At 40.9% G+C, this 15,241-nt stretch overlaps 1 protein-coding gene across 2 annotated transcripts in view; it reads left to right on the top strand.

The window, feature by feature from the left end:
* Window positions 1–15,140, top strand: part of agk (acylglycerol kinase) — a 49,922-nt gene extending 34,782 nt beyond the window's left edge. For both annotated transcript variants that reach the window (XM_043709388.2, XM_087997287.1), the window contains 4 exons: window positions 5,147–5,244; window positions 9,936–10,006; window positions 11,202–11,286; window positions 11,828–15,140. In XM_043709388.2, coding sequence (XP_043565323.1) covers window positions 5,147–5,244; window positions 9,936–10,006; window positions 11,202–11,286; window positions 11,828–11,950 — 377 coding nt within the window. In that variant the 3' untranslated portion in view covers window positions 11,951–15,140. The remainder of the gene's footprint in view (window positions 1–5,146; window positions 5,245–9,935; window positions 10,007–11,201; window positions 11,287–11,827) is intronic.
* The last annotated feature ends 101 nt before the right edge of the window (window positions 15,141–15,241 follow it).

The following is a 15,241-nucleotide window of genomic DNA, read 5'->3' as shown; positions in this document are numbered from 1 at the left end:
TTGTAGTTACCTTTAGACAATCAATAATAGGTGCAGGAGTAGGCCATTCTGCCCTTCGAGCCAGCACCACCATTCATTATGATCATGGCTAATCATCCTCAATCAGTATCCTGTTCCTGCCTTACCCCCATAACCCTTGATTCCACTATCCTTAAGAGCTCTATCCAACTCTTTCTTGAAAGTATCCAGAGACTTGGCCTCCACAGCCTCCTGGGGCAGAGCATTCCACACACCCACCACTCTCTGGGTGAAGACGTTTCTCCTCAACTCTGTTCTAAGTGGCCTATCCCTTATCTTTAAACTGTGTCCTCTGGTTCGGGATTCACCCATCAGCAGAAACATGTTTCCTGCCTCCAGAGTGTCCAATCGTTTAATAATCTTATACGTCTCAATCAGATCCCCTCTCAACCTTCTAAACTCAAGCGTATACAAGCCCAGTCGCTCCAATCTTTCAGCGTAAGATAGTCCCGCCATTCCGGGAATTGACCTCGTGAACCTACGCTGTACTCCCTCAATAGCCAGAATGTCTTTCCTCCAATTTGGAGACCAAACTGTGCACAATACTCCAGGTGCGGTCTCACCGGGGCCCTGTACAGCTCCAGAAGGACCTCTTTGCTTCTATACTCAATTCCTCTTGTTATGAAGGCCAGCGTGCTATTAGCTTTCTTCGCTGCCTGCTATACCTGCATGCTTGCTTTCATTGACTGATGTATAAGAACACCTAGATCTCGTTTTACTGCCCCTTTACCTAACTTGACTCCATTTAGGTAGTAATCTGCCTTCCTGTTCTTGCCACCAAAGTGGATGACCTTACATTTATCCACATTAAACTGCATCTGCCATGCATCTGTCCACTCACCTAGCCTGTCCAGGTCACCCTGTAATCTCCTAACATCCTTCTCACGTTTCACCCTGCCACCCAGCTTTGTGTCATCAGCAAATTTGCTAATATTACTTTTAATACTTTCATCTATATCATTAATGTGCATTGTAAAAAGCTGCGGGTCCCAGCACTGATCCCTGCGGCATACCACTGGTCACCGCCTGCCATTCCGAAAGGGAGCCATTTATCACTACTCTTTGTTTCCTGTCAGCCAACCAATTTTCAATCCATGTCAGTATTTTGCCCCTAATACCATGTGCCCTAATTTTGCTCTCACTAACCTCCTATGTGGGACTTTATCAAAGGCTTTCTGAAAGTCTGGGTCTACTACATCCACTGGATCTCCTTTGTCCATCTTCAGAGTTACATCCTCAAAAAATTCCAGAAGATTAGTCAAGCATGATTTCCCTTTCATAAATCCATGCTGACTCTGACCTATCCTGTTACTGCTATCCAGATGTGTTGTAATTTCGTCCTTTATAATTGAGTCCAGCATTTTTCCCACCACTGAGGTCAGACTAACTGGTCTATAATTCTCTGTTTTCTCTCTCCCTTCTTTCTTAAAAAGTGGGACAACATTAGCCACACTCCAATCCGCAGGAACTGATCCTGAATCTATAGAACATTGGAAAATGATCACCAATGCATCTATGATGTCTAGAGCTACCTCCTTCAGTACCCTGGGATATAGACCATCAGGTCCCGGGGACTTATCAGCCTCCAGACCTAACAGTCTCTCCAACACCATTTCCTGTCTAATATAAATTCCCTTCAGTTCAGGTCCTTCAGCCACTATCACATCTGGGAGATTGTTCGTGTCTTCCCCAGTGAAGACACATCTAAAGTACCAATTCAACTCTTCTGCCATTTCTTTGTTCCCCACAATAAATTCACCCGGTTCTGTCTTCAAAGGCTCAATTTTAGTCTTAACCATTTTTTTTCTTTTCACATACCTAAAAAAGCGTTTACTATCCTCCTTTATACTTTTGGCCAATTTACCTTCGTACCTTATTTTTTCTTTGCGTATTTCCTTTTTAGTTATCCTCTGTTGTTCTTTAAAAGCTTCCCAATCCTCCATTTTCCCACTCATCTTTGCCATGTTTACTTTTTCCCTTTTGTCTTTATATGGCCCTTAACTTCCCTCGTCAGCCATGGCCACCCCTGCCTTCCCTTAGGATCTTTCTTCCTTTTTGGAATGAACTGATCCTGCATTTTCTGCATTATACCCAGAAATACCTGCCATTCTTATTCCACTGCCATCCCTGCTAGGGTAATGTACCATGGAACTTTGGCCAGCTCCTCCCTCATAGCTCCATGGTTCCCCTTATTTAACTGAAATATTGTCACTTCCGATTCTACCCTCTCCCTTTCAAACTGCAGATTAAAGCTTATTGTATTGTGGTCACTACCTCCTAATGGCTCCTTTACTTCGAGGTTCCTGATCAAATCCGGTTCGTTGCACAACACAAGATCCAGAATTGCTTTCTCCCTGGTAGGCTCCAGCACAAGCTGATCTAAGAATCCATGTTGGAGGCACTCCACAAACTCCCTTTCTTGGGGTCCAGTACCATCCTGATTCTCCCAGTCTACCTGCATGTTGAAACCCCCCATAACAACTGTAGTAATATCTTTGCAACAGGCCAATTTCAGCTCCTTATTCAACTTACACACTACATCCAGGCTACTGTTTGGGGGCCTGTAGATAACTCCCATTAGGGTCTTTTTACCCTTAGAATTTCTCAGCTCTATCCATACTGACTACATCCCCTGATTCTAGGTCCCCCCCCCGCGCAAGGGACTGAATATCATTCCTTACCAACAGGGTCACCCCCCACCCCCTCTGCCATATTCATTTGAATATTCATTTCCCAGGCCCTGTCCACTTGAAGCCATGTCCCAGTTATCCCCACAACATCGTAACTGCCAATTTCCAAATGAGCTTCAAGCTCATCCATCTTATTTCTAATGCTTCGTGCATTCATATATAATATTTTTAATTTGTTACTCCCCTCACCTTTCCTGTCAATCCCTATTTCACTTGACCTTATGGTGTGATCCTTTTTTGAGTTTTCTGCTCCATTGATTCCGTTGTCTTTCCTGACTTCTCTTGTTCTAACTTTCCCTTTAACTTCCTTCTTAAACTTCCAGTTCCTCCTTCCCCTCCCCCCCCCCCCCCCCCCAGCTATTTAGTTTAAACGCAGCTGTGTTGCAGTGGCAAACCTGCCTGCCAGAATACTGGTCCCCCACCTATTAAGGTGCATCCCGTCCCTCTTGTATAATTTATCCTTACTGCTAAACATACCCCAGTGATCCAAGAATTTAAATCCTTGCTTCCTGCACCAGTTCCCCAGCCACACATTCAGGCCCATTATCTCCCTGTTCCTGTCCTCTCCAGCCCGAGGAACTGGAAGCAAACCGGAGATAATCACCCTGGATGTCCTGTTTTTCAGCCGCCTTACAAGTTCTCCGAAGTCCCGCTGTAGAATGTCCCTCCTCTTCTTCCCGACGTCATTTGTGCCGACGTGCACCATCACATCTGGCTCTTCATCTTCGCCCTCAGGATTTCCTGCACTCTGCGATGTCCTTAATCCTGGCACCAGGAAGGCAACACACCATCCTCAAATCCCACCTGCTGCCACAGAAACTCCTTTCAGTCCCTCTCACTATGGAGTTCCCTATCACCACAGCTCTGTGTGATGTCTCACTCCTCGGCTCTGCCTCCATGCCAATTTCTGATTGGCAGACCTGACCGCCTTGCGGACTGGCAGTGACGTCTGTCTCTACAGTTTCCAAGAGGTTCAACCTGTTCCTGACAGGTACTTCTCCCGGGGTCTCTTGCACTTGTCTCATCTCTGCCTTCCTCATCGTCTTCTCAATTGTAATCTCTTCTGGTATGCTCGTTGTAATAACCTCGCTGAAGGTCCTGTCCAGAAAGATCTCGTTCTCTCGGATGAGCCTGAGGTCATCTAGTTCTTTCTTAAGCTGTATTTTTGTTAATCTGATTCCAGCTTCTCCCTCTCAAACTGCAGGGTGAATTCTGTTATATTATGGTCGCTGCCCTCTAGGGATCCTTCACCTCAACTCCCTAATCAAGTCTTCTTCATTACAAATCACTAAATTCAGAATTGCCTATTCCCTAATGGGCTCCAGCCCAAGCTGTTCCAAAAAAAATCATCTTGTAGACATTCCACAAATTTATTTTCTTGAGATCTGCTACCAACCTGATTTTCCTAGTCCATCTGCATATTGAAGTTCCCACGATCATTGTCTGTGTTTTTCTTATAAGCCTTTTCTATCTTCTGATTTATTTTCTGCCTCACATCCTGACTACTGCTTGACAGCCTGTACATAACTCACTGAATTAAATATCAGTCTGTAGCTCATTCTGAGTATTTGCTATTCAATATGTAAACACCCTGAACTATTTGACTTAGTTTCAATACTCAAATACTCCAGGGTATAGCCTGTGTTAACAAGGAGATCTCATGACACATGGCTCTGCCTCTGAGCCAGAAACTCCAGGTTTGAGTCCTACCTTTGGACTTGATGATCAAGGAGCATGTGTTCATAACATAGGCAGCGGTTAAGTAACAATCAATAAATTCTTTCAATATAAGCCAGAGACATACTTTAAGAGCCGGTGTGGTTCCTGGTCAGCCAAGTGATGAAAAGAAAACTGGAAGCTTCAACGCTCACCACCCGTAACTTCAGACCCGTAACATGAATGTAAAAGCTTTTTGCCATGTAAATCTGACCCTCTGAGGACTCTACTGCATTGGCAGCAGCAGAGTGCAAGAGTCATACAACATGGAAACACACTCTTTAGTCCAATCAGTCCATGCTGAACATAATCCCAAACTAAACTAATCCCACCTGCCTGTGCAAGCTCCAATTTAGATCCTACTTTTCTATTAAGATATGGGCCAAAATGCCCGTGCCTATGCTGTACAATTCTATATCTCCCAAATTAGGAAATAAAAATCAGTGTTTATGTTGTGAAACTCAGTGATGGACACTAATGACCAGCAACATGGAAAGGTCACGAAACTGAATTCATGCTGTCTGACTTTATTACTCCATCATCTTCCTTTTTCCTTCTCATCTGTGCTATGCCATGCAGGACGGGAGTGTAGCATATTCCCTGGGTTCAGAAAATATCAACTCAGACAAAATGGAAGAGAATGAAATAATTCTGCCTGTAAGTAATTTGTCTTTGAAAAATGGTGCTCAGGGTTTTCATTGAAATTCCTAAACTGCCTACAGTGATGCTGATGCCAATGCAGCCGATGCACTGGGAGGAAGTACAGAAAACAGCAGTGGAAGTAACCATCAGCACACTCAACAAGCAGACAGACCTTAAGGTGAGAGTGTTGTTATGAGGCAATTGACCTAAAAGAGTTAACATTCAAGATTTGGAACAACTCCACCTACTTATAAATGCATGGGAGGAACTAGTCTATTCTAAGTAGTTGTTCAAGTTTGTTACTGGTTGTTTGTCAGTTCTATGGTCTAATGCCATGTAGCATAAACCTAGTTGTATAGCGTTAATGTATTTAACTAGTCTTAGGCTAATGAAACTATTAATAAACTACCCTTACTCACGTATGTGCCTCTTCTGCTGGAGATTTATTAGTAATTCATCCTTCCTTACATAGTGCTGGTAAGGCACGTAGGCGAGTATCAGAAAGATGATTTGTTGCAGCAAATCTACCCAACAAACCTCAAGACATTGTACCAGCTGTGACATCTCTTACAGATGCGAGTAGTTATTGTCAGTACCTACTGCCAGGAACTGACTATGATGGCAGACTTGATTTAGTCCTATTTTACTGCAATTTATCAAAAAGATTACTTTCATATTTGGAAACTTGGCTGTATAATCGTAGAGATTGTAAGCTTGTGGGGAGAAAACTGTTATACAAATTAATGGTGTGTACGAAGTTACTTGCTCATGATTTGACTTATCTGGGATATTGGTTGCAGCAAGGTGTTCTTATAAAGTTGGGAAATCCTAAGATGACACTCTGCTTCCATCACCACCTCGTGCAGCATGTTCCAGGCACTCATTATCCTTTGTGAGAAAAACATGCCCTGCACATGTCTTTTAAACCCCACCCCTCCTCCACCTGCACTGAACCTGTGTCCCCTAGTAATTAACCTCTCCACCCTGGTCATGCTTGACAAATCTGTTAGAATTTTTGGGGAGGTAATGAGTAGGTTAGACCAAAGATAGCCAATCTATCTGGACTTCCAGAAGGCCTTTGATAAGGTGCCGCACAGGAGACTGCTGAGTAAGATAAGGGCCCATGATGTTAGAGGCCAAGGACTAGCATGGATAGAAGGTTGGCTGCCTGGCAGAAGATAGAGAGTGGGGATAAAAGGGTCCTTCTCAGTATGGAAGCCAGTGACTAGCGGTGTTCCATAAGGGTCGGTGTTGGGACCACAACTTTTCACTTTATACATTAATGATCTGGATGAAGGAACTGGGGCATTCTGGTAAGTTTGCAGATGACACAAAGTTGGTGGAAGTGCAGATATATTGAGGAGGCAGAGAGACTGCAGAAGGATTTGGACAGATTAGGAGAGTGAGCAAAGAAGTGGCAGATAAAATACAATATGGGAAAGTGTGAGGTCATGTACTTTGGTAGGAAGAATAGAGACATGGACTATTTTCTAAATGGGGAGAAAATTCAGAAGTCTGAAGTGCAAAGGGACTTGGGAGTCCTAGTCTAGGTTTCTCTTAAGGTAAACTTGCAGGTTGAGTCAGTATTTAGGGAAGGCAAATGCAATGTTGTCATTCATTTCAAGAGGACTAGAATATAAAAGCAGGGATGTACTTCTGAGGCCTTGTAAGGCTCTGGTCAGACCACATTTACGGTACTATGAGCAATTTTGGGCCTAATACCTCAGGAATGATGAATTGGCCTTGGAGCAGGTCCAGAAGGGGTTCATGAGAATGGTCCCAGGAATGAAAGGCTTAACATACGAGGAACATTTGAGGACTCTAGGACTATACTCAGTGGTGTGTGGAAGGAAGAGAGGGGGCATCTGATTAAAACTTTCAGAATACTGAACGACCATTAGGAAAATGTTTCCATTGGCAGGAAAGACTAGGACCGAAGGCACAGCCTTAGAGCAAAGGGAAGATCTTTTAGAATGGAGATAAGGAGAAACTTCTTTAGCTAGAGAGTAGTGAATCTGTGGAATTCCTTGCCACGGAAGGCTGTGGAGGCCAGGTCATTTAGAACAGATTGCCAAGGGATCAAAAGTTACAGAGAGAAAGTAGTAAAATGGGGTTGAAAAATCTATCAGCCGTGATTGAATGGCAGAGCAGACTCAATGAGCCAAATGGCCTAATTTCTGGTCCTATGTCTTATGGGGGAAAAAAAACTCATTCTTTCCACTCTATCCATGCCATTCACATCTTTTAAACTTCTATCAGGTCACCCCTCAAACCTCCTGTGTTCCAGTGAAAACAAACCCAGTCTATCAAACCTATCCAGTGTAAAATCCCCCATACCAGACAACATCCTGGTAAACTTTTTCTGTATCCTCTCCAAAATATCCATATCCTTCTGGTAGTGTGGTGAACTGTATGCAATATTCCAAGTGTGGCATGACTAAAGTTCTATAAAGCTGCAGCATAATTTATAATCAGCCTATCCTTATACTCCATACCCCTTCCAATATATCCTGAATTCAATGATTCCTGAAGAAGGGCTCATGCCCGAAACGTCGATTCTCCTGCTCCTTGGATGCTGCCTGACCTGCTGCGCTTTTCCAGCAACACATTTTCAACCCTTCCAATATAGGCAAGCATGTCATAGGCCTTTTTTATTACCCTTTCTAACTGCGCTGCCACCTTTAGTGATCTGTGGACCTGCACATCCAGATCTCTCTGCATATCAATAATCCTAAGGGTTCTGTCATTCACTGTATAATTTCCACCTCTACTTGACATTCCAAAATGCATTACTTCAGATTTGTCTGGATTTGGGCGGCACGGTGGCACAGTGGTTAGCACTGCTGCCTCACAGCGCCAGAGACCCGGGTTCAATTCCCGCCTCAGGCGACTGACTGTGTGGAGTTTGCACGTTCTCCCCGTGTCTGCATGGGTTTCCTCCGGGTGCTCCGGTTTCCTCCCACAGTCCAAAGATGTGCAGGTCAGGTGAATTGGCCATGCTAAATTGCCCGTAGTGTTAGGTAAGGGGTAAATGTAGAGGTATGGGTGGGTTGCGCTTCGGCGGGGCGGGGCGGTGTGGACTTGTTGGGCCGAAGGGCCTGTTTCCACACTGTATGTAATCTAATCTAATCTAAACTTGATCTGCCATTTTTTGGCCCATGAAATCTTTGTTTCATCTGCAAACTTAATAATTAGACCAGCTATGTTTTCCTCCAAATCATTTATGGAGATCACAAATAGCAGAGGTCCCAGCACTGATCCCTGTGGAACATCCTAGTTGCGGCCCTCCATTCCGAAAAGCAGCCTTCCACCACTACCCTGTGTCTCCTATATCTAAGCCAGTTCTGATTTCATCTTGCCAACTCACCCCGATACCATGTGACTTCATCTTTTGTACCAGTCTACTGTGAAGGACCTTGTCAAAGACTTCACTGAAATTGATGTAGACAACATCAACTGCTTTTCCTTTATCAACCATCTTTGTTACTTTTCAAAAAAATCAATTGAGTTAGTGAGGCATGACCTGCCCCACACAAAACCATGCTGTTCATCGCTAATCAGACCACTTGCTTCTAAATACTTTTGATCTTGTCCTTGAGGATCTCTTCCAATAATTTTCCTATCACAGACATAAGGCTCACAGGCCTGTCATTTCTTGGATTATTCCTGTTACCCTTTTTAAACAATGGGACAACATTAGCTATTCTCAGTCCTTTGGGACCTCACCTGTGGCCATAGAGGATACAAAGATGTCTGTCAATGTCCTGCAATTTGTTCTCTTGCCTCCCTCAATATTCAAGACCTGGGAACTTATTTATTTTAATACTTCTTAAGACGCACAGCATCTCTTTCTTTTTAATAACAGCTTGGCTTAGAAATTCGAAACTCCTTTCCCTGAGATCATCCTCCACCAATTCCTCCTCTTTGATGAATATTGATATAGAGTATTTGCTTAAGACTTCACTTACCTATTCTGGCTATGTACATGCATTCCCTCCTTTATCCTTGTGTGGGCCAACGCTTTCCCTGGTTACCCTCTTGCTTTTTATATGTGTATAAAAAGCGTTGGGATCCTCCTTAACTCTCGTTTGCTAATGACTTTTCATGACCCCCTTTAGCCCTTCTAATTCCTTGCTTAAGTTATTTCTACTTTCCTTATATACTTCGAGGACTTTGTCAGTTCCCATTTTTCTAGGTCTTACATTGCTTCCTTTTCCTTTGTGACCAAGGTCATAACATCCCTGGTCATCCAAGGTTCATGTAACTTGCCATACTTATTCCTTATTCTCATAGGGACATGCCATTCCTGAACTCTTAACTGCCATTTGAAATACTCCCACATGTCCAATGTGGATTTACCCTCAAACAACCACTTCCAAACAACACTCTGCAATTCCTGCATAATATTGTTGTAAGTTTGCTTTCCCCTAATTTAACACCTTCACCCAAGGACTGCTGTTATCCCTATCTATGAGTAACTTATGGTCTTATGGTCACCACTCCTGAAATGCTACCCCACTGAAACTTCAATTGCCTAGTAAAGAGTTGTTGGTCCATTGAATTTTACCCTCAAATGATGCTGCTACCTAATCGTATGGAATAGGCAATTTACATCTGTTTTACTTTTGCTTCCTGTGGATCCAGACGTATTTCATGTGAAATGGGAATGGAGGAAATCATGCATAGGCCGTGACCTCAGCTCTCTACTAGCTGTAGTACTACCAGTCTCATTTCCTAGCTTTGTGTTCCAGTAACATTCGTCTTAGCCTTATCATAGATTTAATTGACAAAAATATTCAGACAAATTTTGAATAAGCAATTCAGTAGGGCAAGGGAGATCCTGCTAAAGGTTTCTTTGCTTTTATACAGCGTACTGAAGATGCCATGAACATTTGTATAGAACCAGATACTATTAGCAAGCGGCAGTTTGTAGCTACGGCGTAAGTATCATTGTCCCTCGTTTACTTATTAAATAACTTGCTAATGCAGAGCTCAAATTTTGGAAGGTCTTGTATTTAGAAACATTCCCTTGCCATTGTTGATAGCAACTCCAAGTTTACGATAAAACAAACAGTAATAATTAAAGCTTGTCAGTAAATGATATTCATTATTTTAAAAGGTACTTGCCCCTTCCCAGTTCTAATTACAGAGCCTTGTGATTTTTTTTCTGCACTGATGGCTATGGGGGTGAACTCAGACCTGAAATTTCATGTATAAATATTAAGCAATAACCTGGCTTCCGATTCTTTTGCAAAACTCAGTGTGGAGAATGTGTGGTAATATGTACCAGTGGCAAATCACTGCTACATCAATTTTTTGAGAATTTCACATCAGTATTTGGTGGGCATTTTCCCATAACACAGGGGCATAGGAGCTGAGATACTTGAGAGCTAACAATGTAAGTAAATCATCCTCCATTTCTCACCTCATCCTGAACAATGTTATCAACTCGTTCACTCCACTGCATGAAAGAATAAATGTAGCATTAGATGAAAAGTAGAAAGGAGCAACTACTTAAATGTTTTCCATTTAAGCAGTGGTTCCTGTTTAATTAAATAGAACCCATCATCTGCACATAATTAAATAATTTAAACAAACAGCCAGGACAGAACGAAACAGAGTGCAATGGAAATCAGAGATATTGATAGAAATATAAAATAGAGTTCAATTTGCATCTGAATTCGCATCATCCTTTACCATACTTAAAACAAAGTGTCAAGAGTTTAAAATTTAAAGAAATTGCACATTATTTTGCCATATGTGAATGTGAAATTTCTTAATCCATAATTTTGCTGGAAGCAATAAATTATGTAAAGTGGACCTATAGATTTGTCAAGAATACCTAGAAAGGTGGTCTGTCATTGGTTAGAAAGAGGCCAGTAAAATCAAGCATGGTTCCAAAATAGTAAGGAAAATTAGAAAAAAACATATTTCCATCTCCTTTTGTAAAAAAATCACAGTATTCAGTCGCATACAGTTTACCTTGTAAATCTTGTGACTTTTGGCAATGATTTTACAATGAATCAGAAACTATCCCATTTTGTTCCATACAAGTTATAAGGTGAGAAATTATGTAGCTGTCTATCAGTTGGTGTTTTGGCTGATTGCACAAATTTCTTGCTTGACCATTAACAGGACTCGGAAGTTATCAGATCCACTGATGTGTCCTGAAGGCAGCCAAGTTCTCCAAGCCAGTTTCTGTAAACTACAGCTACCCCAGGTAAGGTCTCACTTTTCGACCCATACTTTTTAACAAATGAAAAGGTATAAGGTGTGTTCTGTGTATTCACATCTTTATCTCACTTCAAGAATGTAGTGAGTATTAACCTGAACTCCCAATAGCATTAAGCCTTACTCCTCACTAGTAACAGTTTTGATGATATATGGAAATGGACGGAGTGGTAGAAATATAATGCCTAACAACATCTCAGCCTCATATTCTCACGATCTTTCACATTCCATTGACCTCTCACAGGTTGAAACCTAACTGCCATTATTTCTCTCAAATTTTAATTTACTGAAGTCTTTTCTTTTCATAATAGCTCAACTGCCAATCAGACATCAGAAGATAGTAATCTCTTGAATCATCTCCATAAAGAAAAACTTCAAAATGTCTGGCATTGACCATTGCTGGATGGCTGAAATATACAAATGAGATTGTATCTTGGAGTGTATTGATTAAAGCATATCCTGCTCATTTCTTTTACAAGAGAGTTGGATCCATTCTGAATGACTGAAGTATTTTCGCTTTTTCTTCTCAGGGAACGCAAGGTTTCTTCAGTATAGATAACGAAGACTATGAAGCTGTCTCTGTGGATGTGAAACTACTTCCTCGAAAACTCAGGTTTTTCTGTGACTCTATCAAAAAGCAACAGCTGCAGTAGTTGCTAACACGCAACGTTCAATATCCCTCAGCTGATTTTACCTGTTCACTCAATACATCCTTAAAAGTCTTCGATTATCCTTTTAATTTTGCCGAATCTAATGTTATGTTCAGAAGCACATATTTTGTTTTGACATTCTTGGATTTGTAAGATGACAAGAAGTTGGAGGTTTGGAGTGCAAGAGGACACTGATTTTAAAAAAACTTGTATTTTCCAAATCAACACTGCCCAATATTACCTGAGACTATGGAATGATCTTGCAGATATTTTTCAAAAGCTGCTGTTGTTTGGAAGCCTGTTTTACTGGATTAGATGAGTTTCCTGCTAGTGTCAATTTTTATTCCACCTTCTTGAACAGGCATCTAGTCTCTGCAAAACTGACCCTTACGAAGAAGGAAATGCAACAGAATCGAGATTTTGAAATCGGGAACTATAATCAGTCAGTTATACAAAGCTGCAGTAGGTAGTAATCCATTCTTTAGTGTCTGTCTGAAGAGCTTATTGTTTATATAAAAGGAATCTGCATTAGCAATGCTGCTCACATTTTCAGAATGCTTTGAAACACCTTGCAGTTAATGAATTATTCTTGAAAAGTGATCACTTCTCTTGTGTAGATATGAATTTCAATGTTATAGAGTAAGGTTCCACAAACAACAAATGAAATTAGTTTTTGTGGTACTTTTTGAATATTCTGAATATTTGTCAGAGCTTGTTAATTTTCATAGAGATCTTTTACAACACCTAAACAAGCTGATAGTTAAACATTACATGAACACTGGCTAGTATAATGCTTGTGTTATTGTCACTTATATGAATTGAACAGAGAAAAATAATTTTACACTTTTGCCAGTTAGTAAATGTTAATTAAAATGGAAAGTGCTGGAAATAGTTATCAGGTAAGATCTCCTTCCACATGTTCCCTGACCTGCTAGATATTTCCGGCATCTTCTGTTTGCATTTAAAATTTCCAGCATCCACAGTATTTTCCTATTTTAGATGTTAAATGACCAAAGCAGGACGTGGGCTAAAATATACCAAATGTTTGAATGAGTTTATCTGTTAGTACTGTGTTTGTGATGACACTGATTATTTCATAACTGACTATTATTTCACTATAAATTTGTGTAAACAAAGGTTGTTTAATAATATCTTTGTATGTGCGAAAACAGTTTTGTAAATGGGATTGACTGACCTGTAAGAATCACATATTATGGGTGTGGAGGGAGGGAGGGAATCTGTAACTGAATTTCTGTAAAGTCAGATTCTGTACCTCTGAAAATCTCTCTGGTGAAAAAAAAATCCTAATTGTTCCTGTGTGCAAGTTAATGTTCTGTAGCAGAATGCCAGTTTAAGAGTGTCACAGTTGTCCTTCAATGAGGCTGCCTGGGGAGAGGTACGAGCAGCATTCTTGCATACGTTCTAGCAGCCAGATTAAAAGCAGCAAAGGCTGAGATACATCAGCCGTTTTTTTAAAGTATAAGTGTTATTCAGAGCAAGACCCCCTGCCCCTACCCATGGGAAAGCCAGTTAGTTAGGCTCCTGCACAAATGTCCCATTCCTTCTCAAACTGCTGACCAGCCCAAAACTGGCAGCCACCGGGAGCAGCAGCTAAGACCTGGACTGCAGTCTGTACAGCAGCATTGAAGGTTGGGACTGGCAAAAAAAAAATCAGTGATTTTTCAGGAAGGCAGACATGATTTGGGAGAGGTGGGTTGAGGGATCAGGCATCAGAACAGGGGTGACTTTCAGTGCCCGTCTTCCTATCTCTCCATTCATTCATTTGACCAGATTATGACAAAGTGAAGTACCCCTAAGCCTGACAGAAAAGATGCCTCCTTTGTCGCCTTCTGGAAATGGATAATCAGGCTGGTGGTATGTTGAGGCCTTTAAATGGTTGCAAATTGACCAGTTAAGGGCTTTAATCTGTTTTAGTGTGGTGAAGATGACAATTCACACTCCTGCCCTGCACATTATTGCAGAGGTAACAGGAAGGGGCAGGTATTTTCCTTGAGTCAACCAGCCCAATTATTTCTCTTCCTGTTGTAGAAATGGCAGGAAAACACTGCCCAGAGTATTCATTTATCAACTCTTAGCCAAAATCTGTAAGGCTAGGAAGAAGACTTTCAAAATGTCACTGTATCATCCAAAGTAATTACTGGGTTACTGGTTCAGAGGTTGATATCACGAGGAAGAAGGATCATGCTTCTTGTTTCTGATGATTTTGTGATCATTTATACAAATATACAAATTAGAAGCAGGAGTAGGCCACTTAGCCCCTCAATCCTGCTGTGTCATTCAATGAGATCATAGGTTGATCTAATTAATCCACAATGTTATCCATCCCTTACAATTTCACATTTTCTTCTGTTATACTCCATTTGCCATATCTTTACCCACTTAACCTATTTGTACACCTTTGTAGCTTTGGATGTCCTCTTTCAACTTACTTCCCTATATTTCTTTGTGTTATCAGCAAATTGTAAATTATAATTTATATAAAATTATAAAGTGTAGGGGCCCCAGCACTGATTCCCCATGTCACAGTACTCATTACATCTTGCCCACCAGAAAATGATTTGTTTATGCCAACTGTTTCCTGTTGGCTAGCCAATCTTTTAGCCACAATAACTCTTGATATGGCACCTAATCAAATGCCTTCTGGAAATAAATATAGTAGGTCCACCAGTTTCTTTTCTCATCCTTGGCATATGTTATTCCCTCAAAGAACTACTTCAAATTAGTTAAACATAATTTTCCTTTCACAAAGTCATGTTGACTCTGCCTGATTACCTTGAATGTTTTTAAGTGCCTGTCATAACGCCTTTAATAATGGCTTCTAACAAGTTGCCTGTGACAAATGTTAAACCATTGTAACCTGCAATTTCTTGTTTTCAGTTTTTTTTGACTAAAGGAGTTATGTTCAGTAATTTCCAATTTAATGGAACTTGTAATGTATTTCTAGAATTTTGGAAAATTATACCCAATATATCAACTATCTTACTAAGTACTTGTTTTGGGACCTATCAGCCTGTAGCTCCAACAATTTGATCAGTACTTATCCACAGTAATTATATGATCTTGAATTCCTCTCTCCCTTTCATTTCCTGATTTACAGCTGTTTCTAGAATGTTACTAGAATACTCTACTGTGAAGAGAGATGAAAAATAAACTGGCAGATGAATTAAACAGGTATTTTGCATTATGTCCAGAATCATTTTCTATATGTTCACTTTAGCACCTCCTTTCTTTTTCAAATATGTATAGAAACTCTTAATATTTGTTTTTATATTT

The sequence above is a fragment of the Chiloscyllium plagiosum genome, unplaced genomic scaffold (genome assembly GCF_037043375.1).
Source record: "Chiloscyllium plagiosum isolate Xiang-an unplaced genomic scaffold, Cpla_swu_hap1 HiC_scaffold_19, whole genome shotgun sequence".
Classification (NCBI taxonomy): Eukaryota; Metazoa; Chordata; class Chondrichthyes; order Orectolobiformes; family Hemiscylliidae; genus Chiloscyllium; species Chiloscyllium plagiosum.
This window is presented reverse-complemented; position numbering and strand designations above follow the sequence as displayed.